The sequence below is a fragment of the Petromyzon marinus genome, chromosome 30 (assembly GCF_048934315.1).
Source record: "Petromyzon marinus isolate PM22_M1 ecotype Great Lakes invasive population chromosome 30, UKy_Petmar_22M1.pri1.0, whole genome shotgun sequence".
Taxonomy (NCBI): Eukaryota; Metazoa; Chordata; class Hyperoartia; order Petromyzontiformes; family Petromyzontidae; genus Petromyzon; species Petromyzon marinus.
The window spans coordinates 1,298,599-1,321,617 of record NC_133696.1 but is presented as its reverse complement, the minus strand read 5'-3'; the positions used below and the strand labels follow the sequence as shown (position 1 = coordinate 1,321,617).

Sequence of the window (23,019 nt, the reverse complement as noted above, 5' to 3'; positions counted from 1 at the left end):
GGCGACTCCGTCCCACCGCGCACATCAACGCCGCGACCCGCCTGGCGTGGATCGTTGTGTTCGTGTCGTCCAAGCGCAGCGGCGGGGACGAATGCGCAGAAGAAACAAAACTTTTAAACTTTGATTAGCGCATCGTGTAGAGCTCGTCGAGAGGAATAGACTGCCGTGTCACGTTCGCCTTCAACAGACATTCATTTGGAGTTTGCACATCTCTCTCTCTCTCCCCGTGGTCGCGTGGACTTTTATCAGAGTCCTCCGGTTTTTCCCTCCACATTTAGAATCAACATCACGCGTTCATAGTATTTGGCTGATGCTATACGTTTCGTCATCATGATAAGCCACATCGCTGAGCTAGCATTTGTGGCCAGGTCGCTTTTGAAAAAGAGCTAAATAGCTCAGTAGGGCCTTACCTGGTCAAATAACAAAACTAGTTTAGTTTAGGACAGAGCCGGGCCTCAACCGAGATCTCTGCTGTTCCTTTCATTTGACTGCTTCACAGCCCAGGGCCCCGTAGCTGACGAATATCGGTGATTCGTCAAGCATCGGCGTCGCACGCATCTCCATTCACAGCCTAAAGTCGGTGTTCGAAATTCCGCATTCCTATGGCCATGGGGGGGAGGGATCGAGTCAGTCCTGAGGGTGACCACTGTTTGGATGTTCACATATACGCCAGGTCAGTGTCATCAGCACGCAGCCAGTTTGGCTCGGCCGGAATCGCAGGTTTGATTCTTCATGGGGATTTACCAAAGTGGGGCATTGTACCGTAGTATTGGAAAACGGTCGCCACTAAATTGTCAAATACACGACCGCTTCCGCCAAGTGGGCCATCGCGAGGTTTAATAACGTGCGCCCATTTCAGCCGACGTACTTGCAGCTGGATTATTGCCACGGAGGTGTTTGCAATCGGTGCGAGCCCATTCACAAAGTCCTCCGTGCACGCGCCGCTTGGGGCTGAAGATGTCCGCGGCGTATGAAACACCCCGAGTGCCAGGGGCTCCGTTCAGCCCACGGCAGAAGCCAAAGCACAAGGCCCGTTGCCATTATACCAGAACCGAGGAGCAGCATCCATCAGACAGTCCACCTGTCTGTCCCATTCGATCCTTGCCTCACGCCCTGCTTTATTATTAACAATATAGAACGACTTGCGGGGTGTAGGGTGTGATGGTTGGGGAGGGGACATCTAAATATTTGAGTTTGCCGTAATTGCAACAATCTATTTATGAACACGACATCAAGGATCTTAATTCTAGATTTGATACATGATACAGCTAATTTTGCTGTGTCTGTTCCACCTGAAGACGAAAGCTTGTGTTGCCTCCGAAACGTCGTGATTTAATTTAGTTGTTTTCACGTATTTTATTTTACCTACGTGACTTTACCGAAAAAAAAATATCTTATATCGCAGCCTATTGCAGTCCCATGCAATATCTACCAGGAAGGACAGCCGGCTTGGATAATGGGAAAGAATGAGAGATGCCGTGCAATTGGCTTGTGCCCAGCAGCGGGGGGGAGGGAGAGGAATTGAAGTGTAATCTGGTTTAGCAGTGCAGAGGGGCAATCATTCATCCTCCAACTGCAGCTTGTGCCCCCGATATAGTGCATGTGTGGAGGTGCTGGCACGCCAATTTGGACACGTACGCTAGCAGGCTCCGAGAATATAAAGTGGTTTAAGGCGCCGGCACGGGACTTCACTAACTGATTTTTTAAACTAAATATTTGATTTCACTTGCTTGGCTGAGTTAGGTGCAGCTCCTAATTTCGCCAAACCAGCACGCTATTTTTTGCATAGTTTTACAATAATTGTGATATTTAGTTTTTTTATATATATTGCGTCGTTCATGAGGAATGCATTGCAAAATCGCAGAAAAGGTGCAAGGCAGCCTTGGCGGTGAGCCATTAACCAACAATTACCCAAGCGCTGCAGTCCGCTATGTATTACTTTTTATTTCCCCCCAGCCAATTAATGAGTGTTTATAGACGTTGGTGGAATCCGGAGCACAACAAAGAAAACCCATTTGTGCGAGGGGATAACACTCGATCCCATGCAGAAAGGACAGGTAATATTAATCCTCACTTTGCTGTATCGCACTCTCCTGGCAAGCCAGGGTATGGCTCCTTGATGCCCACGTGAAGGGAGTATCACAGCCCATCTTTGTGTGATCTACCAACCCTCGCTGCTGTGCCTGGCCAGATCTGCCATGGGGCATGCAGATTCGATGCGATGAGGACGAGCGTTCTTCTTTCGTTGGTTGGGATTAAATCCCGGAGTTTTCTTTCCTTGGGATCGGCACTCAGGCGCTCGCCGGTGACGTCGGTGTTTGCACCCAAACTTGTCGCTGTTTACCTGCCCGGGTCCACACGCAGGGGCCCTCTCTGGCTGTGCTCCGGAATGATCGCACCGCACGTGTGTGTACGTGTGTGTACGTTTGTGTATGTTTGTGGGGAGCGGGAGTGTACTGGTTAGCGCACTACGCTAAAAAGCTCGCTACCCGAGTTCGATTCTCGCTCACGGCCAACACCAGTGACGATTATCTGACCCGGTCCTGGGCCTCCCCTAGGTTGATTCAGCCTCAAATCAGTACCTGATGCGGAGTGTAAACATCGTCACTCGGGAGACACAGTCGGCCGGGCGTGGTGTTGGCCACCCACCCCCTCGTGTGCCACAGTGCCGGCCTTTATAGAGTGCTCGCTAACATCACTCGCCCCAACAGTCAGTGTAGGCTAAACGGGGCGATCTTTGTCTACTTGTCTGGCACGAAGGAGCGGCGCTTCCCGCAGTTTGTCCAAAAGGAGATGGAGAGCATGTACATCGAGGAGCTGAAGGCGGCCGTCAACCTGCTCATGGCCAACCTGGAGAGCATGCCCGTGGCCAAGGGCGGCTCCGACTTCAAGCTGCAGAAGCTGCGGCGCTCGCAGAACTCCTCCTTCATCGACATGGGCGAGGAGAACGAGAACCAGCTGTCCAAGTCCGACGTGGTGCTCGCCTTCAGCCTGGAGGTGCGTGGGGCACCGGCCGGTGGGGGGGGGGTGCAAGCCAAGATGCCCGTCCAGAGAGACGGCACCAGCTCTGCACTGATGATGGGCTGAGCTCGCCTGCCTCTCTCTCTCTCTGCACGGTCGAATGGCCCAGTCACACTTGTAGAGCTGGGATATTCCATCAGACTAATCGGATGGGGCAGGGGGGGCGCCACGCACGCCTGGCCACCTTTGTCTCCCCCGTGCTGCTGATCTTGACCAAAGCTACGCGGTTGCACTTTGTCACCTGCGACACGGCCGGTTAACTGCACGCTTTGCCTGTATCCCTCGGCAACGCGCCGAACTCGTTAACCTTGTGCCCGCGCGTTGGTCGAGAAGAGCGGAAATATTCGGGGTCCCTGTGGTTAAGCTCCTCCAATCCTAGCGTCGCTCCTGCGACCGCGTTCGTCCGTCCTGCCCGGCGCTCTCGCGTGCACGCTCACCGAGGGCCGATCGTTCCGCGCTCGCGCAGATCGTGATCATGGAGGTGATGGGACTCAAGTCGCTGGCTCCCAACCGCATCGTCTACTGCACCATGGAGGTGGAGGGAGGAGAGAAGCTGCAGACGGACCAGGCAGAGGCCTCCAAGCCACAGTGAGCAGCCATGAGCCTGTCCTCCACATGCGTCTAACCATGTGTCTGTCCATGCGTCTGGCTCTCTGTCTGTCTTGGCATCTGTCTCTCCCTTCGCCTCCTATTTCCCACTTTCCATTTGTTTGTTCAGTGTGCTTCATCCTTTCGTTTGTCCGTCCTTGTTGCTGTCCAGTTATCTTTTTGCTTATATCTGTCAAATCAGCGGTCCCCAACCTTTTTGGCACCAGGGACCGGTTTCGTGGAAGACAATGTTTACACGGACGGGGGGGGGGTTCATCATTGGGTCTTTCCCCCTTTTCAAAGAAGCTCTCCAGCGACGTTTGTTTTTTACACATTGTGGCTACTAGGGGTTAGAGCTTGTGGGCTTACTCACTGTGGCTACTAGGGGTTAGAGCTTGTGGGCTTACTCATTGTGGCTACTAGGGGTTAGAGCCTGTGGGCTTACTCCTTGTGGCTACTAGGGGTTAGAGCTTGTGGGCTTACTCATTGTGGCTACTAGGGGTTAGAGCTTGTGGGCTTACTCATTGTGGCTACTAGGGGTTAGAGCTTGTGGGCTTACTCATTGTGGCTACTAGGGGTTAGAGCTTGTGGGCTTACTCATTGTGGCTACTAGGGGTTAGAGCTTGTGGGCTTACTCATTGTGGCTACTAGGGGTTAGAGCTTGTGGGCTTACTCATTGTGGCTACTAGGGGTTAGAGCTTGTGGGCTTACTCATTGTGGCTACTAGGGGTTAGAGCTTGTGGGCTTACTCATTGTGGCTACTAGGGGTTAGAGCTTGTGGGCATACTCATTGTGGCTACTAGGGGTTAGAGCTTGTGGGCTTACTCATTGTGGCTACTAGGGGTTAGAGCTTGTGGGCTTACTCATTGTGGCTACTAGGGGTTAGAGCTTGTGGGCTTACTCATTGTGGCTACTAGGGGTTAGAGCTTGTGGGCTTACTCATTGTGGCTACTAGGGGTTAGAGCTTGTGGGCTTACTCATTGTGGCTACTAGGGGTTAGAGCTTGTGGGCTTACTCATTGTGGCTACTAGGGGTTAGAGCTTGTGGGCTTACTCATTGTGGCTACTAGGGGTTAGAGCTTGTGGGCTTACTCATTGTGGCTACTAGGGGTTAGAGCTTGTGGGCTTACCAACACTGTAACTGAGACAAGTGCGCAGTGCGGGAAAGAGGTGCGGACGGAAGTGGTGAATAATAACAGAATGGGGCGGGCCACGTGCGGACTCACCGCTCTCACCTCCTGCTGCTGTGCGGCCCAGACCACCGACCGGTTATCGGTCCGTGGCCCTGGGGTTGGGGACCCTGTGTCAGATCATTCCATTGTCTTTTTCACTCATCTCGATTCTTGTCTATAATCACGTCTGTCTGTCTGTCCACATGTCTGTCTGCCACTTTGTCTTTCTGCCCATGTATCAGTCTGTCTCTTGAACCGTCTGTTGAATCGTGATTAGTCCAAGTCTTTTGTTCATCCAATTGCGTGACAGTTTGTTTATCCATTGGTCTGACTGAATGTTAGTCCATCTGTATATCCAATATGCCTGTTCGTTCGTGTCTTGTCTGCCTGTCAATGTGTAGGCGTTGTTGAAGACTGTGGGGCTACGTGGTGGGCAGTAGAGGCCAGGGCAGCGCGATCTCTTGTTGCGCTGTACTTGTGCTCCTTGCCTTCCCCGAGCCGTACTAACCAGGGCGCTCAAACGACCCCCCATGCAAGACTGGCATAGCAGTGGACTGACAAGAGGGCTGGACGTGTTCATGGGCATGTCGAGCAGTAACGCTGCGTGAAGACGGATTTAACAAAGCGTGACCCGCGTGCAGCCCAGCAGAGCCGCTAAAGAAAACCACGCAAGACTCAATAAAAGCGCACGAACGTGCAATAACCCCACGTGACCAGTGGGGGGCGATGTTAACATCCACTGGTCGCTGGAAAAGCCACAGACGGTGCTTTTTGTGTTTAGGTCGTGGTCACACATCCTGATAGAGTGTCGGTCAAACCTGCCATTAATTATCTTGCGCAAAGTAAAACATTTTTGCTACATGTGTATTTTAAAAAATATTGTAATATATTGTGATGCACATTACGTTAATGTAGCTTAGGTCAACCCTCGCAGCAGTTAAGTTGTACGAAGGTTAGTCTAATGCACAGTCGTGGCATATTGTGGGCAATAAACTAATAAAATAATAGGCAAGGTTCTGTTTTAACTGTGTTAATGTAAAATAACATTCAAGGGCTGTTATCCTGACAGGTTATACAAATATAGCTCAGTGTTTCCCAGCATCTTTTGTTTAAGCAGGCATACCACTTTGTGAAAGGTCAACAGCAGTTGTCCTATGAACAGGCTGGTCCCCTACCATGGGATTGTAGAAATTCCACCATTGACCAAGGGTTGCCAACAGACGTTGTGTGCTGCAACGTCCTCCCGCTCAACGCTCGCTTGTCTTGCCCGATTTCTGGCAGATGGGGCACGCAGGGAGACTTCACGACCACGCATCCCCTGCCGGCCGTAAAAATCAAGCTCTTCACAGAGAGCACGGGTGTCCTGGCCCTGGAGGACAAGGAACTGGGCAAGGTGAGCGATTCTGTCCACAACACGAACTTGAACGGCCACCTTTGAGTGAATGCGTTGCTGGGCGAAGGTTCGCTCCCCACACTCGGTCGGTCACGGGAGTTGCTCTTGTTCACCGTTGCTTCGTCACGCTGGACAGCGCGGGTTGGTGGAGTGCCAACTCTCGGAAAGTTCAGACACCGCCCGCCCGCCCGCCCGCCCGCATCAGTGGCGAGCGATAGCTGGTGTCGTGCGCTGACAACTGCGCCACCGCTCCCCGTGTAAAAGGTAAAGGTGCGGCCCCGCAAGTGCCAACCGCTGGCTCGCGTCACAGCTGGCGGAAGAGCCTCCACTAGAGGAGGGCTCTGGAGAGCCCCTCCAGAGGTTACTTTGGCTTCACTTCGCCACGCCACGCCACGTGCGACCTGCCGATTGGCTCACTGCCGCACCCACGCCCACTGCTGCGTGGACCGACAACGGCGTCTGGATCGTAGGCCCGGTGCGCGCTCACCGTTTACACGGCCCACTGTGGCAGCGTGACGCTCACGCCGTCTTCCGTGTTCGCTCTACTCTTTGGTTCTTTCGCTAAAAGTCCACGTAGAAAGAGAAAATAATAAATTAAATATTAGCATGCGACGTTTCGATTGCAACGCAAAGCAATCATCATCAGGTACAAATGAAAGACGAATGAAAGAGAAAATAAACCTAGCGAAACTTAGAAATATAATGCAATACAACCCAGATGGTCGGCTAACATAACAGTCAACACCCTCCCTGGTTGATTACGTTCTTCCAAAGATTGCTAAATTTAAGAGAAAGATAACACACAGAACCGTCTGTCCATGTATTTTCCTTCTACGTGACTTTACCTAAAGAACCAAGACGATTAATTTAATCAATTACAATATTGATTTATTCTTGGGAAATCTGATGAGCTATGAAGCTCTGTTTCACAGATGTCCAGTAGGGGCATGGGGTCAGAAAGTTACAACAACAAAGAATACAAAAATACTACAGGAGCACGTCACGCGACAAGTTAAATTGTCGCTTTATGTACAAGCATTGAATGTGCCAATTATCACCATCTCAGCTCACCGGTAAGTCGAAGAAACAATTTTCGCAAGCCAAACTGTCCAGGAAGTCGGAATCACGACAATGGCTGCGAATATCTTAGCATGACATCTTAGCGTGACATCTTAGCGTGAATATGTCACGTGACATCTTCACGTGACATCTTCACGTGACATCTTAGCGTGACATCTTAGCGTGACATCTTAGCGTGACATCTTAGCGTGACATCTTCACGTGACATCTTAGTGTGACATCTTAGCGTGACATCTTAGCATGACATCTTAGTGTGACATCTTCACGTGACGTCTTAGCGTGACATCTTCACGTGACATCTTCACATGACATCTTAGCGTGACATCTTAGCGTGACATCTTCACGTGACATCTTAGCGTGACATCTTAGTGTGACATCTTCACGTGACATCTTAGTATGACATCTTACCGTGACATCTTCACGTGACATCTTAACGTGACATCTTCACGTGACATCTTAGTGTGAGATCTTAGCGTGACATCTTCACGTGACATATTAGCGTGACATCTTCACGTGACATCTTAGCGTGACATCTTAGCGTGACATCTTAACGTGACATCTTCACGTGACATCTTAGTGTGAGATCTTAGCGTGACATCTTCACGTGACATATTAGCGTGACATCTTCACGTGACATCTTAGCGTGACATCTTAGCGTGACATCTTAGCGTGACATCTTAGCGTGACATCTTAGCGTGACATCTTCACGTGACATCTTCACGTGACATCTTAGCGTGACATCTTAGTGTGACATCTTCACGTGACATCTTCACGTGACGTCTTCACGTGACATCTTAGCGTGACATCTTCACGTGACATCTTCACGTGACATCTTCACGTGACATCTTATCGTGGCATCTTAGCGTGACATCTTAGCGTGACATCTTAGCGTGACATCTTCACGTGACATCTTCACGTGACATCTTCACGTGACATCTTCACGTGACATCTTAGCGTGACATCTTAGTGTGACATCTTCACGTGACGTCTTAGCGTGACATCTTCACATGACATCTTCACGTAACATCTTAGTGTGACATCTTCACGTGACATCTTCACGTGACATCTTCACGTGACATCTTAGCATGGCATCTTCACGTGACATCTTCACGTGACATCTTAGTGTGACATCTTAGCGTGACATCTTCACGTGACATCTTCACGTGACATCTTAGCGTGACATCTTCACGTGACATCTTAGCGTGACATCTTCACGTGACGTCTTGACGTGAAGATGTCACGTGAAGATGTCACGTGACATCTTCACGTGACATCTTCACGCGACATCTTAGCGTGACATCTTAGCGTGACGTCTTAGCGTGACATCTTCACGTGACATCTTCACGTAACATCTTCACGTGACATCTTCACGTGACATCTTAGCGTGACGTCTTAGCGTGACATCTTAGCGTGACATCTTCACGTGACATCTTCACGTGACATCTTCACGTGACATCTTCACGTGACATCTTAGCGTGACATCGTCACGTGACATCTTCACTTGACGTTTTAGCGTGACATCTTCACGTGACATCTTCACGTGACATCTTAGTGTGACATCTTCACGTGACATCTTCACGTGACATCTTCACGTGACATCTTAGCATGACATCTTCACGTGACATCTTCACGTGACATCTTAGCGTGACATCTTCACGTGACATCTTAGCGTGACATCTTCACGTGACGTCTTGACGTGAAGATGTCACGTGAAGATGTCACGTGACATCTTCACGTGACATCTTCACGTGACATCTTAGCATGACATCTTCACGTGACATCTTCACGTGACATCTTCACGTGACATCTTAGCGTGACATCTTAGCGTGACATCTTCACGTGACATCTTCACGTGACATCTTCACGTGACATCTTAGCGTGACATCTTAGCGTGATATCTTCACGTGACATCTTCACGTGACGTCTTAGCGTGACATCTTCACGTGACATCTTCACGTGACATTTTAGTGTGACATCTTCACGTGACATCTTCACGTGACATCTTAGCGTGATATCTTCACGTGACATCTTCACGTGACGTCTTAGCGTGACATCTTCACGTGACGTCTTCACGTGACATTTTAGTGTGACATCTTCACGTGACATCTTACATGACATCTTAGCGTGACATCTTCACGTGACATCTTAGTGTGACATCTTCACGTGACGTCTTCACGTGGCATCTTCACCTGACATCTTCACGTGACATCTTAGCGTGACATCTTAGTGTGACATCTTCACGTGACATCTTCACGTGACATCTTCACGTGACATCTTAGTGTGATGTCTTAGCGTGACGTCTTAGCGTGACATCTTCACGTGACATCTTAGCGTGACATCTTCGCGTGACATCTTCACGTGACATCTTCACGTGACATCTTCACGTGACATCTTCACGTGACATCTTAGCGTGACAACTTCACGTGACATCTTCACGTGACATCTTCACGTGACATTTTAGCGTGACATCTTCACGTGACGTCTTGACGTGAAGATGTCACGTGAAGTGTCACGTGACATCTTCACGTGACATCTTAGCATGACATCTTCACGTGACATCTTCACGTGACATCTTCACGCGACATCTTAGCGTGACATCTTAGCGTGACGTCTTAGCGTGACATCTTCACGTGACATCTTCACGTAACATCTTCACGTGACATCTTCACGTGACATCTTAGCGTGACGTCTTAGCGTGACATCTTAGCGTGACATCTTCACGTGACATCTTCACGTGACATCTCCACGTGACATCTTCACGTGACATCTTAGTGTGACATCTTCACGTGACACCTTCACGTGACATCTTCACGTGACGTCTTAGCGTGACATCTTCACGTGACGTCTTGACGTGAAGATGTCACGTGAAGATGTCACGTGACATCTTCACGTGACGTCTTAGCGTGACGTCTTAGCGTGACATCTTCACGTGACATCTTCACGTGACATCTCCACGTGACATCTTCACGTGACATCTTAGTGTGACATCTTCACGTGACACCTTCACGTGACATCTTCACGTGACGTCTTAGCGTGACATCTTCACGTGACGTCTTGACGTGAAGATGTCACGTGAAGATGTCACGTGACATCTTCACGTGACGTCTTAGCGTGACGTCTTAGCGTGACATCTTCACGTGACATCTTCACGTGACGTCTTGACGTGACATCTTCACGTGACATCTTCACATGACATCTTCACGTGACCGCTTTGTTTTTCTGTTTCAGGTCATCCTGCACCCAACCCCGACGAGCACCAAGTCGGCCGAATTCCACAAGATGGTCGTGCCCAAGAACAGCTCAGACCAGGACCTGAAGATCAAACTTGCTGTGCGCATGGACAAGCCCCAGAACCTCAAGCACTGTGGGTCAGTCTGAGCACCTTTGTTGTGGTTGCATGTTGCTTGTGCTGCCTACAACTAAAATGACTGCCATCAAATCACCCAGGAATTCTTCCCATCTCATCCAACAGCACTTGCCACTACAGTCTGTTAAGGCTATATGGGGGGGAATTTTTGTCTGTCTTTGATTGTGCACGTCTGCTGTGCCAGCGTTAGTAGGTGCTCTCTAACGTAAATGCCCCATCGGTATCTATGGCGAAATGGGGATATTTGCGTTGTGTGCATATGTGCATCAATATCATGAAGTAGGTTAAATATTAAAGCTTCATATTGTGTTAAGTCCTTTAATGGAAGGTACAAATAAGGTAGTTCTGGCCAGCTAATGACAATTCAGGGAACTAAGCCAGCACTGCTGGGAACCTGAGTGCCTATCCAGGTGTCAGCCAGCTGTACATACAACGCGTTCCCAATAGATTGCTGGATGAAGGCCTCCCCTTGTCGTGCTGATCATAGAGGTTGTTCGACCATACTTCACCAAACTTGTCAGTGTGTAGGTTGGTGAAAGGGGGAGTTCAGGCCCAGTTCAGATATCACTCGTGTGACAGCTGTGCAAGGGATCGAACTTGGAACGCCGGGTTCGTAGCACCGTGCACCAACCACAGCAGCACCACTTCCCGTGACATGTATCTTACCTTGCTGAAAATAAACTTAAAGTATTGTTGACACCTTGTCATATATATCGCTACAGAAAACTCAACCGCCGTTCGTCGTAACCCTCGGCTGGCCACGGAATGACAGATTATATTATTCACACGCCTGCCCCAGGGCTGAAATCCTGTGATATGGAGGCGCTGGCAAAATGTTCTTGCATTATTATTATTATTCTATCGAGGCACGAGGAGTTTAAATTGACAAAGACAGCTCGACTACTTTTGAGACAAAAACAAATTTGAACACGTATACGCTCTTACACGAATGCGCTGAAAATCGCTCCAGCAGTTCCCCGAGCGCCAGGGGGCCCGCTTCGACTCGAGTTTGTTTTGACGCTTCAGCCACAAATGGCTGTAACAGTCTCGCGAATCGGGGCCCCGCATGCATCGTGTACGGGCGAAGTAAATTGCGAAGCAAATGTCGTGGCTTTACTCGAAGTGGTTGCCAACTTTTACAGCGGCCTACAAGTACTACTTTTTTTTTTTAGACTGCATAAAACGAGCGAATATTTCTACGAACAATTGACCGCCCGCACAATTTACCGCCCGCGCAAACTTAACTTTTTTTCCACGGGGGTGGCCATCAAGTGAAATGAAAAGTTCACGCGGGCGAGGTCTTTACACCTGGGTGCGTCTCTGACAGCTGGGGAACGAGCGGAGGCCCGGGCCGCTAAATTGGGCCCGACACGCGAGATTGCCTCTCGCCGGCGGTGCGCGCCGAGCGGCGGTGACAACGTTTGCCGAGAGCGATCAGTGGATACGCCAACCATCTCCCCCCCCCCCACCCCGACCCTCTCTCTAACTCGCCCGTGGGCAAAGACCCGACTCGTTCGCGCATGACGAAGGGCGGCCGTGCGGCCGTGCGGCCCGCAGCTCCCAGCCCCGGCGTCTCGTCTCCCCCCGTAGCCGGGTCGCCTCCCGCCGCTCCTCTACCCGCTTGTCGGGAGCAGCCGGTCCACAGCTGATGCCACAGCCACTACCACCACAACCACCCCCAGCCCCAGCCCCCACTTGTGCCGTTGAGGGTAATGCGTTGTGAAGACTTGTCTTAAGTGTTAAGGTATGCCGCACGAGCCAGAGGAGGGTTCAGTAGCTGAGGTGTCCGTCCCGTCTGCTTGCTAATGGATGCGAAAGAGCCAAAGGTGTTGTTTTGCAGGATAGGCTGTCACCTTGTTGATGGAATATACTTGTAAATATATCTATATTATATTTATATATAATTTATATATATATATTATATATCTATATTTACAGGTATATTTATATTTACAGGGATGGTGATGGCTTGGGGATGGTGATGGCTTGGGGAAGCCTTCATCCACCAGTGGAAATATCATAGATGGTGCTGATGATGATAATATATTTTTAGGATCAACTATGCCCATGTTAGGTCATGCATCACAAGGAATAATTTGTATATTTAGCTTCGGTTTTTATTAAAGGACATTGGGAGAGTTTGTGGTACCTGGCAAGGTGGCTCTGTGGCAGAGATCGGCCCACAACCAGAAGGTTCCGAGTTCAACGCCTGGTTGTCCTGTGGATAGACTTGCCCCTGCCGTATGAATGTAACATTTTCACCACTTGTCTCCAGGCTCACAATGGATATGAGTGTTGCCAAAAGTCTAATTTGATCAGAGACACTGTGACTTTGCTTAACTAAGCGAGTGATTATGGATACATAGTGCAATCACTTGTCCATAAATATGATCACTAATTTGTACAAAGATGACAGGTGGGTAGCTGGCACAATTGTAATTTCATGTAAGAACATCGAGCTCCCTCTGCTGTAACATCGGGCAACCCAGCAGCAATTGTGAACAGGCCAAACTCTGCTGATGAGACCCAAAACGTCGATAACGGTCCAGAGTTTGACTGCTTAAGCACATGCTTCTGACAAAACACTCCGATTATCACGGTTGGCTACGTACGGTGCGAAGGAAGTTCAACGTACATGCATAATATCCAAGGTCCTCTGGCTATATGACTAAAATGTTATGTAATTATTACTTGGAACAACGCTCGTGTCCGTTTAGTAACTGGAACTCGCGTCTCTCAATCGTCCGTGCTGTGTCGAGTCCTGATTCATGTCCAGGCTAAAGACCTCCCTCTTTTCCTCTGTGTATGACTGACCTGCCTCTCTCACGCTGCAGTAATAGGTGACGTTTCATGCAATTTCACTTCTTTATAGAGGGTAAGAGAGATGGAGTGGACAGTAAGGGTTGCAGACAGCACTCTATCAAACTAAAAATTCAACACGATAAATATGCTCCCACTGTTTGGACGAAGCCTCTTGAGATGCGATCACATTTATACGCCGCAAAAACCCAATTGGCAGTTGCGCTCATTATGCACGAAGGTAGTTTGAACATTGCTGTGATACAGTTTGTTTTGCGTGGATTCTTTTTACAGGCAGACATATCAACATCGCACGTGCTGCTGTGTGTATCTGTGGGCGTACGGGGTAAAAGGTTCCTTTTCGAGCGGATGAATGTTTCTGCTGGTCATGACAGATCCGTCACCGCCGCTGTGCAAGCGGTGTGCTCTGTGGTGACGGGATAGCTTGTGAAAGTGCCCTCTGGGTGTGATTCTGTGTTTGAAAAATAATCTGACTGGTGTCATGGACCATGTTGCCTTGACAAATGCCCAATATTAGTCAACTACGCACACACGCATGTGTCTGTGTATCGTAATGGATAAACACAGTGCAAAGGTCGACTATGCCAGGTGTGGGCAACCTGCAGCCTGCGGGCCGCATGCATCCCGTGGAACCCCTGGTGGTGGCCCGCTGGCCTCATGCATCCCACGGAGCCCCTGGTGGTGACCCGCTGGCCTCATGCGTCCCGCGGAGCCCCTGGTGGTGGCCCGCTGGCCTCATGCGTCCCGTGGAGCCCCTGGTGGTGGCCCGCTGGCCTCATGCATCCCACGGAGCCCCTGGTGGTGGCCCGCTGGCCTCATGCATCCCGTGAAGCCCCTGGTGGTGGCCCGCTGGCCTCATGCATCCCGCGGAGCCCCTGGTGGTGGCCCGCTGGCCTCATGCATCCCGTGAAGCCCCTGGTGGTGGCCCGCTGGCCTCATGCATCCCGCGGAGCCCCTGGTGGTGGCCCGCTGGCCTCATGCGTCCCGTGGAGGCCCTGGTGGTGACCCGCTGGCCTCATGCGTCCCGTGGAGCCCCTGGTGGTGGCCCGCTGGCCTCATGCATCCCACGGAGCCCCTGGTGGTGGCCCGCTGGCCTCATGCATCCCGTGAAGCCCCTGGTGGTGGCCCGCTGGCCTCATGCATCCCGCGGAGCCCCTGGTGGTGGCCCGCTGGCCTCATGCGTCCCGTGGAGGCCCTGGTGGTGGCCCGCTGGCCTCATGCGTCCCGTGGAGGCCCTGGTGGTGGCCCGCTGGCCTCATGCGTCCCGTGGAGCCCCTGGTGGTGGCCCGCTGGCTTAATGCGTCCCGCGGAGCCCCTGGTTGTGGCCTGGTCTCAGTGTCTCTAGGGCAGGGGTGGCCAACCTGTCACAGAGCAATATCCAAAAAGTACCCCTGAGTTCTGCAAAGAGCCAAGTGTATATATAAGTGTGTGTGTGTGTATATATATTCATGGTTTTCGGCACAGCATGGGAAACATTTATTATTCTTTGCTACCACTGCGATTGCGCGTCCTATGCGATGCCCCTTCGATAGAGCCACCACATGCGGTGGATTGAAGAGCCGCATGCGGTGGCTCGGGAGACACCAGTCGGCCACCGCTGGTCTCGGGCGAAGCGAGGGGTCGTGGCGAGTGGGGGCCCACCGACTATAGTTTGAGTTGCCCATCACCGGTCCACGTTGTTGTGCCTTCCCAGATACCTGTGGGCTCTGGGCAAGAACGTTTGGAAGAGGTGGAAGAAGAGGTACTTTGTCTTGGTCCAGGTGAGGCAAGAAAGGCTCCACGCTCACCTGTGTGGGCTTGGACCATCGTCCGAAGAGCTGCGCTTCAGTCAAAGTCTCTGCGAAGAGGGCGTGCGCCAGAATGAGTTGCAACACCGCCTCCGATGGGAATGCAATACACAGTCGGCTTTGAGTCTCCTACTGAAAATCAACACCGAACCTCGATTTTACTCAGTCCACTCAACGACAGGTAGACGCGGTAATACTGTGGTTAGGTAATTTGCAAGGTCACTAGTGGAGGGGAAAAATGTGGGTAGTCTACAACAGCAACGTTGCGTACATATGGCCCCTATCAGGAGGACGGTCTCACGAGGCGTTTGTTAAAGTCCATCAGTGTTGCAGAAGAGGCGTTTCACGCTGCTTGGGAATGACACAGGCGAAGTTTCTGTCCTTGAAGTTATCCGAGTGCGACAGTTTGGAAGACCGCATTGCTCTCTTTTATTAGTTGTGGTCATTTGTAAATATCACTCGAACCGTCATAATGTGCGTTGCCTACGTGAGATGGTTCCGGTAGCGTTTGTTTAAACTAGGCAAGCGTGAACCCCAATTTCACTTCACTTAGTGTCATCAGCGGAGTGTAGCCTGTTTAACCAGTGCCGTGATGTTATGCACAAAATCACCCATGGGCAGTGTGGGATGTAGAATTAAGTTGCAACATTACTTGAAATTGTTTTTTTTTATATTCACTCCCTGAGCAAATTGTGCCATTCAATTTCGAAAGCAGGCAATGTGGTCTCAATCAACCGCTAAATGAGTCAGTCGTTTATTATTTATAACCAGGTGGAAGCTCAACGAGCCAATACATTGGCTTGTTCTGTGCATCGTTCTTTTGGACTAATTGTAATTCCTTTAAAGAGACCTCTCGTCGATTATAACCGTGTCTAATTATATTATCGACGTCGGCTAAAGCACCGCGCACCGTCGTTGCTTTGGGCATTTCCCCATTACCACTGCCATGTAGTGACCACCAGAGCACCGTCACGGTGGCGAGATGTTTACTACCTCGCCTGGTATAAAGGAGTGGGTGGGTTCAATCCCAACACTGACGCCCGTATTTTTGGAGTTTGCATCTTCTCACCGTGGTCGAGTGGATTTCTCTCCGGGTCCTCCGGTTTTTCCCTCCACATTTAGAATCGACATCGCCACGCTTTGAAAGTATTTGGCTGATGCTATAAATATCCACACGGTGATAAGCCACTTCGGTGAGCTGACATTTGTCACATCTGTAAACAAGCTGCATAGTAGCTTACCTGGTAACATAAAATAAAATTGAGTTACAAGATTTGAGGATACGACAACAACAGCAGAGTGAGTTAATAGAAAGCGTGTAACAATGATGTAAAAATATCTTTATTTCTTTCTTAATGATAAAATATAGTATTGTCATCAGTATGACATGAGTATACCAAGTTTGCAGTCGAGACCACATTGGGAAGTGGGTTAACATTGAGTTACAAGGTTTGAGGATACAACGACAACAACAGACAGCGTGAGCTCAATAAAAGCGTGTAAAAAATAGATCGGCGCCCACCGCCGGATTGGCCCCGGTGCCCGCGTTGCCGAAGGAAATGTTCTCTCGCCGTGCCGCAGGTGAGCCAGTACACCTTCGCCATGTGCAGCTACCGCGAGAAAAAGACCGAGCCGCAGGAGCTGATGCAGCTCGACGGCTACACGGTGGACTACACGGAGCCGCAGCCAGGTACAAAGACAAAGGTCCCCACCCACCCCCTGGCAGCGCCCACGTGGCCTCTCAGGTCAAGTGCCGTTAGCGGTGATTGCCCGGCATGGTGTGGCCGGGACCATTACGCCTGCTGTTTATTTGGAGTTTGCGTGTCTCTCTCCCCCATGGTCGCGTGGATTTTTAATCGGATCCTCCGGTTTTTCCCTCCATATTTAGAAGCATGCATTTGGCTCATATAAATTTCTACATTGTTGAGCTATCATTTGTGGCGAGGTCACTTCTGAAATTTAAGAGCTGTATAGCTCAGTTGGCCTTAACCTGGTAACATACAAAATCGTATCATAGTTTAGTTACGAGCATAGAGAGGGAGGCCTCTATATTTCCGCTCTCTCCCATCCCACCTCCCGTCCCACCCAACCCACGCTGCCTCAGGCCTGGACGGGGGCCGCTCCTTCTTCAACGCGGTGAAGGAGGGCGACACGGTGACGTTCGCGAGCGACGACGAGCAGGACCGCATCCTCTGGGTGCAGGCCATGTACCGTGCCACGGGGCAGTCGCACAAGCCCGTGGCGCCCACGCAGATCCAGAAGCTCAACGCCAAGGGCGGAGGCCCCCAGATGGACGCCCCCATCTCCCAGTTCTGTGAGTGGCCGCGATCGCCGCGTCGGCAGCTCGCCGCTGCCACGCTCCCCGTGCCCTTCCTCCGCTCGCAGCGTCCCGCGTGAATGCGGCCGTGACGCACCTCCGGTTAGCACGGTTGGCTACTTGCGAAAGACGTTCGTACGTACGTACGCACAATGTCCTCGCCTCGACGTGGCATTCCAATTGTTCTGACCGTCACAAAATGTAACCGATGTTTTGGCTTGACCCAGCTCCGTTCTTGGTTTGGTTCTTCAACAGTTTGCAGTAGGAATTAAATAACAGTTAAATTATATGGAAATGGACGTCCCACGCGATTGATTTCGTTGAATATCTTGCGTCACTTGCGAGCATTGATCGCTGTGGGCGAATGTTACGGCTAGATTTGTTCAGGATATCATACGCACAAGTTTGGTTTGCCCAATGGAGGAAACGCAGGCCTAGTATCTCTACCAGCACCGTGCAGCGCATTGGAGCGTCGGTGTGGAGAGAAGAATAACATTGTGTGTAACAGCGGGATCGTTAAACGTTGGCTAGAAAATGCAAACACTTATATTGTACTCGCATAGGAGTGTATGGCCCAAACAGTCAAACACCAAACACATGAAAATTAAGTTTATCTAAATAATCTACATTAAGCTTTAGTTATAACTGAGAGCCTCAATAGTTATATAGAATAAAATCCACTTTATCTATTTGGAGTTTAAAAAAAAATCGTTATTGGGTTAAAACATGTTTTAAAATGGCTTGACAATTCATGCCAATTCAGTAGTAACAATTTTTTGAATTAATTATCCATACACAGCCTTGTGTTACACAACATTACGACATACCTACCACTTTCTCTGAGATGTATATTTTTGCAAGTACTAAATATGACGTGTTTGTAAACTCGCGTAAACACTTCATAAAGACGAGACGACGTCACTTTAATGACACTCTGATCTTTACCGTCGCTGCTCTGAAGTCTAAACGCAAAGCATCGCTCAACATCCCGGTCGACTTTGAGACCGCCGTGAGCAACAGCGGTCAACGCCATCACAGTCCTCGCACTTCCAATATCACAGAAAGGACTTCACCAAGTCTAGACTGTAGACTCCATACGCTTAACTTCAACGGCCATGGCGCCCTGTGCTCTCCTGCTGTCCACTCAACGAGTTCTCCACCCTCGGTTAGTTCCCAGTGACCCACTGCCCCCATTGAGCTACCGCACACGTTGCCCGCCGTGTATGCGGGTGCAGACTACCCCTCGCAGCCCCATCATTAACCCAGATACCTTTGCAATTATATCTGTACATCGCAATGAGAGCCTGCACCTCGCATGTAACTTTATTCCAGTTTCTTTGTTTAAATGTTGTTCGTGCAGGACTTGCAAGGGTCCTTGATTAAGTTTGCGGACCTTACAAGTAATTGTCATTTTGGTGAATGTAAATTTTGCTCTTTAAAACAAAGCTTCTAAAATATTGTTTTCCCAATATGTTATTTATTTGACAATTTTAGTAACTTTCATTTATGTGTGGCCATTAAACAACTCTTTACCAGTGACCTGCTTACAAACAAATAACAATCACGTACACGTCACATACACGTCACACACACACACATGTCACATACACGTCACACACGTCACAGACACATACACATGTCACATACATACCATAGACATACACACACACACGTCACATACACACGTCACACACACACACGTCACATACACACGTCACATACACGTCACAGACACATACACACGTCACATACATACCATAGACATACACACACACACGCCACATACACATGCATACCATAGACACACGCCACATACACATGCATACCATAGACATACACACACATATCAATCACACACACACGTCAATCACACACACGTTAATCACACACACGTCACATACACACATATCAATAAATAAAAAATGTTGTAGCGCTCTACATTCAGTAAAGAGTTGAGACAGAAGCGCAGACTGCACAGAGACATTTTAAAACTAAACCGCAGGGAAAATAAATTATTTGAGTCCCGTCTTTAAACCATTGTCACGGCTGAGCAGAATTCCATTGGCTGACCCGGTGGGCCTGAACAACTCCGTTCTGCTGCCCATAGACAGGTCCTCGTGAACACACCCACCCACCGCGTGGACTCGGACACGCTCATTGTAGGCGGCCTCGTGCTCTGTGCCAGCTTCGTGCGCGTCCGTCCGCGCGTGTCGGCGGCGGCGGCGGTGGCGGCGCTGGGTGCCAGCGCCTCAACGCGGCGTTGCCTCGGGACGTTGTCAGGACGCGATGAAGGCGACACCACGATAGCATGCCTTTCGCAAATCTGTTAATTTACTTGAAATTCCTCCGATAATTGTCTCAATTAAAGTCTTCCGCCGTGCTGCGAATTGACGGTATCAATAAAAGCCCGGGCGTTGGCGAGGCACGTCTCAAAGGAGAGGGTGGCGGGTGGAGTGCGCGGTGGGGGAGGAGGGGATGACAGCGGCTCATGGCACCAGCACCACAGCCGTCGCCGCCGCCGCCGCATGCTCGCCCGAGGGTTTTCTCACTCCGTCGACCGCCGTCTCCCGTGCCGACGTGGACCGCGTGCGGCAGCCTTCTTACTCGTTTCACGGCGCGCGTTGTTGTTGTTGTTGTTGTTTGTGTTTATACGACGTGTGTGCTCTGTCTCCTCTCGCTCTGCTAACACCCTAGTGGGACTGAAGGGTAAGTTGTCGTCTCACGGTGGGGGGCTCACGCCCTCGCCACGGGATAATCCGCGTGGATTATTGGCCGACACGTGCATCTTTTCTCCTACAGATGGCGGTATTTTACTTCCTCGTTGAAACAAGCCCCACCGGATGCTTCGCCGCAACGGTGCTACCCCCGTTCCCACTCATTTAAAGTAGCAGCTCGGGGTTATTTAAAGCGATTGGGGCCGTTAGCAGGACAGTTAGAGATGGGGGAAAAAGTAAACGGGAAAAATTCCGACGGCTCTCGGTAGTTGCAAGTTAATTCCACTCGTTCGAGAGGAGCAGACTTACGATCCGAGCGATGCCCTCTTGATAGCAACACATGTTCTGGTGCCATCACTATCATGGGCGGGGGCAGCTGGCTTGGGTTATGCTGTCGTGTGTAGATGTACGGCGGACTACAGGGCAACTCGAACAATCATCAAATTGGCAAAATGGCAACGATTCATGATCACCAATCGTTTGGTGCTTCATTATCCCCAACGAGAGCAGCAGCAGCCTAACACCAAATCACAAGTCAGATCTGGAAGCTAAGCAGGTTTGAGTTCGGTCGGTCATCAGATGGGCGAGAATGCCCGGGAATAGCGGCACCGTTAAGCCGTAGGGGAGATGCAGTCGGAATAATTGACTGGGGTCTCAGCGCGCATGGCTAGGACCTGGGGAGTAGCGCAGGGGGCAGAGTGAGCCGGTGGGCGATCCGATCCCCAGCGCCCTGGGGGGCCCTCCCAACGTGCCGGGCGCCCCCCGCGGGGGAGGAGGAGGAGGGGGGGGGGCGGTGCGCACGGTCGGCACTGAGCGAGTGAGGGCTTGTTTCAGCCCCGCCGAGCGGCGCGAGGAAGGGAATATCGCCTGGAGCCCTGCATGCATCCGCACTAATTCCATCTTGATTCACACGGGGTGCCCCGCACCCCCAACCCACACCCCCTCCACCTCAATCCCGCACCGTCTCCTCTCCCTCACCTCCCCCCCCCCCCAAACCCCCACGGCACTACCGCCTTGCAAAGCCAAACCTTGGCGGCTTTACTGGCGCTGGCGCAGTACTGGTCTCTGTTAGATGCAGGCTCTCCCATCCACCGGCCTTGTGCCCCGACCGCCACTCCGCTGCTGTGCGAGGATCGTGACTCGGTGCCGTTAACGCGTCCGTGCGTGCGTGCGTGTGTGCGTGCGTCCGGTCTACTCGTACCGTGTTGTCCCTGCATGTCACAGTCCATGCACCTTGGCTCGAGCACTTGACTAATACTACTGCGCTCCCGTGCAGTGTCAGACCCCCAATTAGTTAATTTGTGATTTCATTTAATTCGTTTTTGTTTGTCCCCCGTCTTTTTTTTGACGTATGTATTTGTTTAGTTGCAAAGTTATTTTGTTTTCATGGTTGTTTTCTTGTTAATCGTCTGTTTGATGTCGTGGGTTGTCCGCGAGGCTGTTTATTTCGGTGCTCTCCTTTTATAAATGCGCCGTGTCGACCGTTTTAAGAACGATAGCTTTAAAAACAAATTCAAGAAAGGCCACTCGCCGAACCAGTTGGAACTTCAACTATCACCAAATAAATATGGGTAGCTTCAACACGGTGATTCGATTCCGTGTGATACTTGCAGCGTACAGATGACACATCTGTAAATTCCATATGCCAACAAAATGGGAATAATTGAACTGATGTAATTTTAAATATTTATCTTTAGAATTTGCGCATCACGATACTAGTGGACTGATTTGTATTCCCGATTGTCGATGTGAAATCTTGTTTTGCCAGTCTGTCGCTCAAAACATTAGCTCTGTGCCAAATGCCAAAAGCCAGTAGGCCACATGGGACTGAAATTCCAAAGCCAATTGCAAGATTGGTCTTTCTTTTATTTTCCTCCGCAAACTTTCCTTGAGATTTGTGTTGTTGTTCAGATCTCCGTAAGCTAAGCAGGGTTGCACCTGGATTGTCCTTGGATAGGTGACCACCATGCAGAGCTACGCAGCAGGTAGCAGAGGGCAGGGCAGCAATTCCATTGTTGCGCAATACTTCTATGCTCAACATCCCGGCCTTCACCGAGTGGCACTGTCCAGCGCGGTGAAGTACGGTCAGAGAGCCCCCCCCCCCCCAGCCCACACGGTATGGGGAGGCTGTTAGCTAGCAGCGTATTGACAAAGGGCTAGGCATGTATTTACATTTAGGTCTATAAAGACAAAGATCCCCCGTATAGCCTGAACAGACTGTTGGGGCAAGTGCTGTTAGCAAGCACCTATGAAGGCAGGAACGGCGCACGAGGGGGTGGGTGGCCGGCACCACGCACGGCTGCCTTTGTCTCCCTCGTGGTAATGTTTTTACACATCACACCAGGTACTCATTTGAGGCCGTGTCGACCTAGGGGAGGCCCAGGACCGGTTCAGATAATCGTCACGGGTGTTGGCCGTGAGCGGGAATCGAACTCTGATCGCCAGGTTCGATGGCGCAGCATGCTCACCGTTTACACTGCCGCTGTGTGTGATATATAGGTGTATATATAGGTGTATTATCACACACACACACGCGTCTACAGTGGAAAGCAAGCTAGGTGGCAATGTGGCTTGACTTCCAATCGAAAGTTTGGGAAATCAAATTCCCATTGAGGATTAGCTGAGCCCAGCATCCCTCTGGGATTAGATAAACTAATGACCGTTTTGAGTAGACTCATCCCTTGCCACAGGGATGTGGAATTTCCACCGGTGGCTCGGGGCCACCGAGATGAATACTGCCTATCGTGCTTTTAAGAAAACC

General features: G+C 50.6%; 1 protein-coding gene across 19 annotated transcripts in view; it reads left to right on the top strand.

Moving 5' to 3' along the window:
* The window catches only part of LOC116947431 (calcium-dependent secretion activator 1), a 428,622-nt gene that overhangs the window by 291,562 nt on the left and 114,041 nt on the right, over positions 1-23,019 (top strand). For 12 of the 19 annotated variants that reach the window (XM_032963159.2, XM_076070599.1, XM_032963154.2 and 9 more), the window contains 7 exons: positions 2,761-2,997; positions 3,488-3,609; positions 6,062-6,173; positions 10,482-10,621; positions 15,134-15,200; positions 16,809-16,917; positions 17,332-17,541. In XM_032963159.2, coding sequence (XP_032819050.1) covers positions 2,761-2,997; positions 3,488-3,609; positions 6,062-6,173; positions 10,482-10,621; positions 15,134-15,200; positions 16,809-16,917; positions 17,332-17,541 — 997 coding nt within the window. Of the gene's footprint in view, positions 1-2,760; positions 2,998-3,487; positions 3,610-6,061; positions 6,174-10,481; positions 10,622-15,133; positions 15,201-16,808; positions 16,918-17,331; positions 17,542-20,238; positions 20,251-23,019 lie in introns of all 19 variants that reach the window. The other 7 variants (XM_032963139.2, XM_032963137.2, XM_032963146.2 and 4 more) reach the window with 1 other exon arrangement.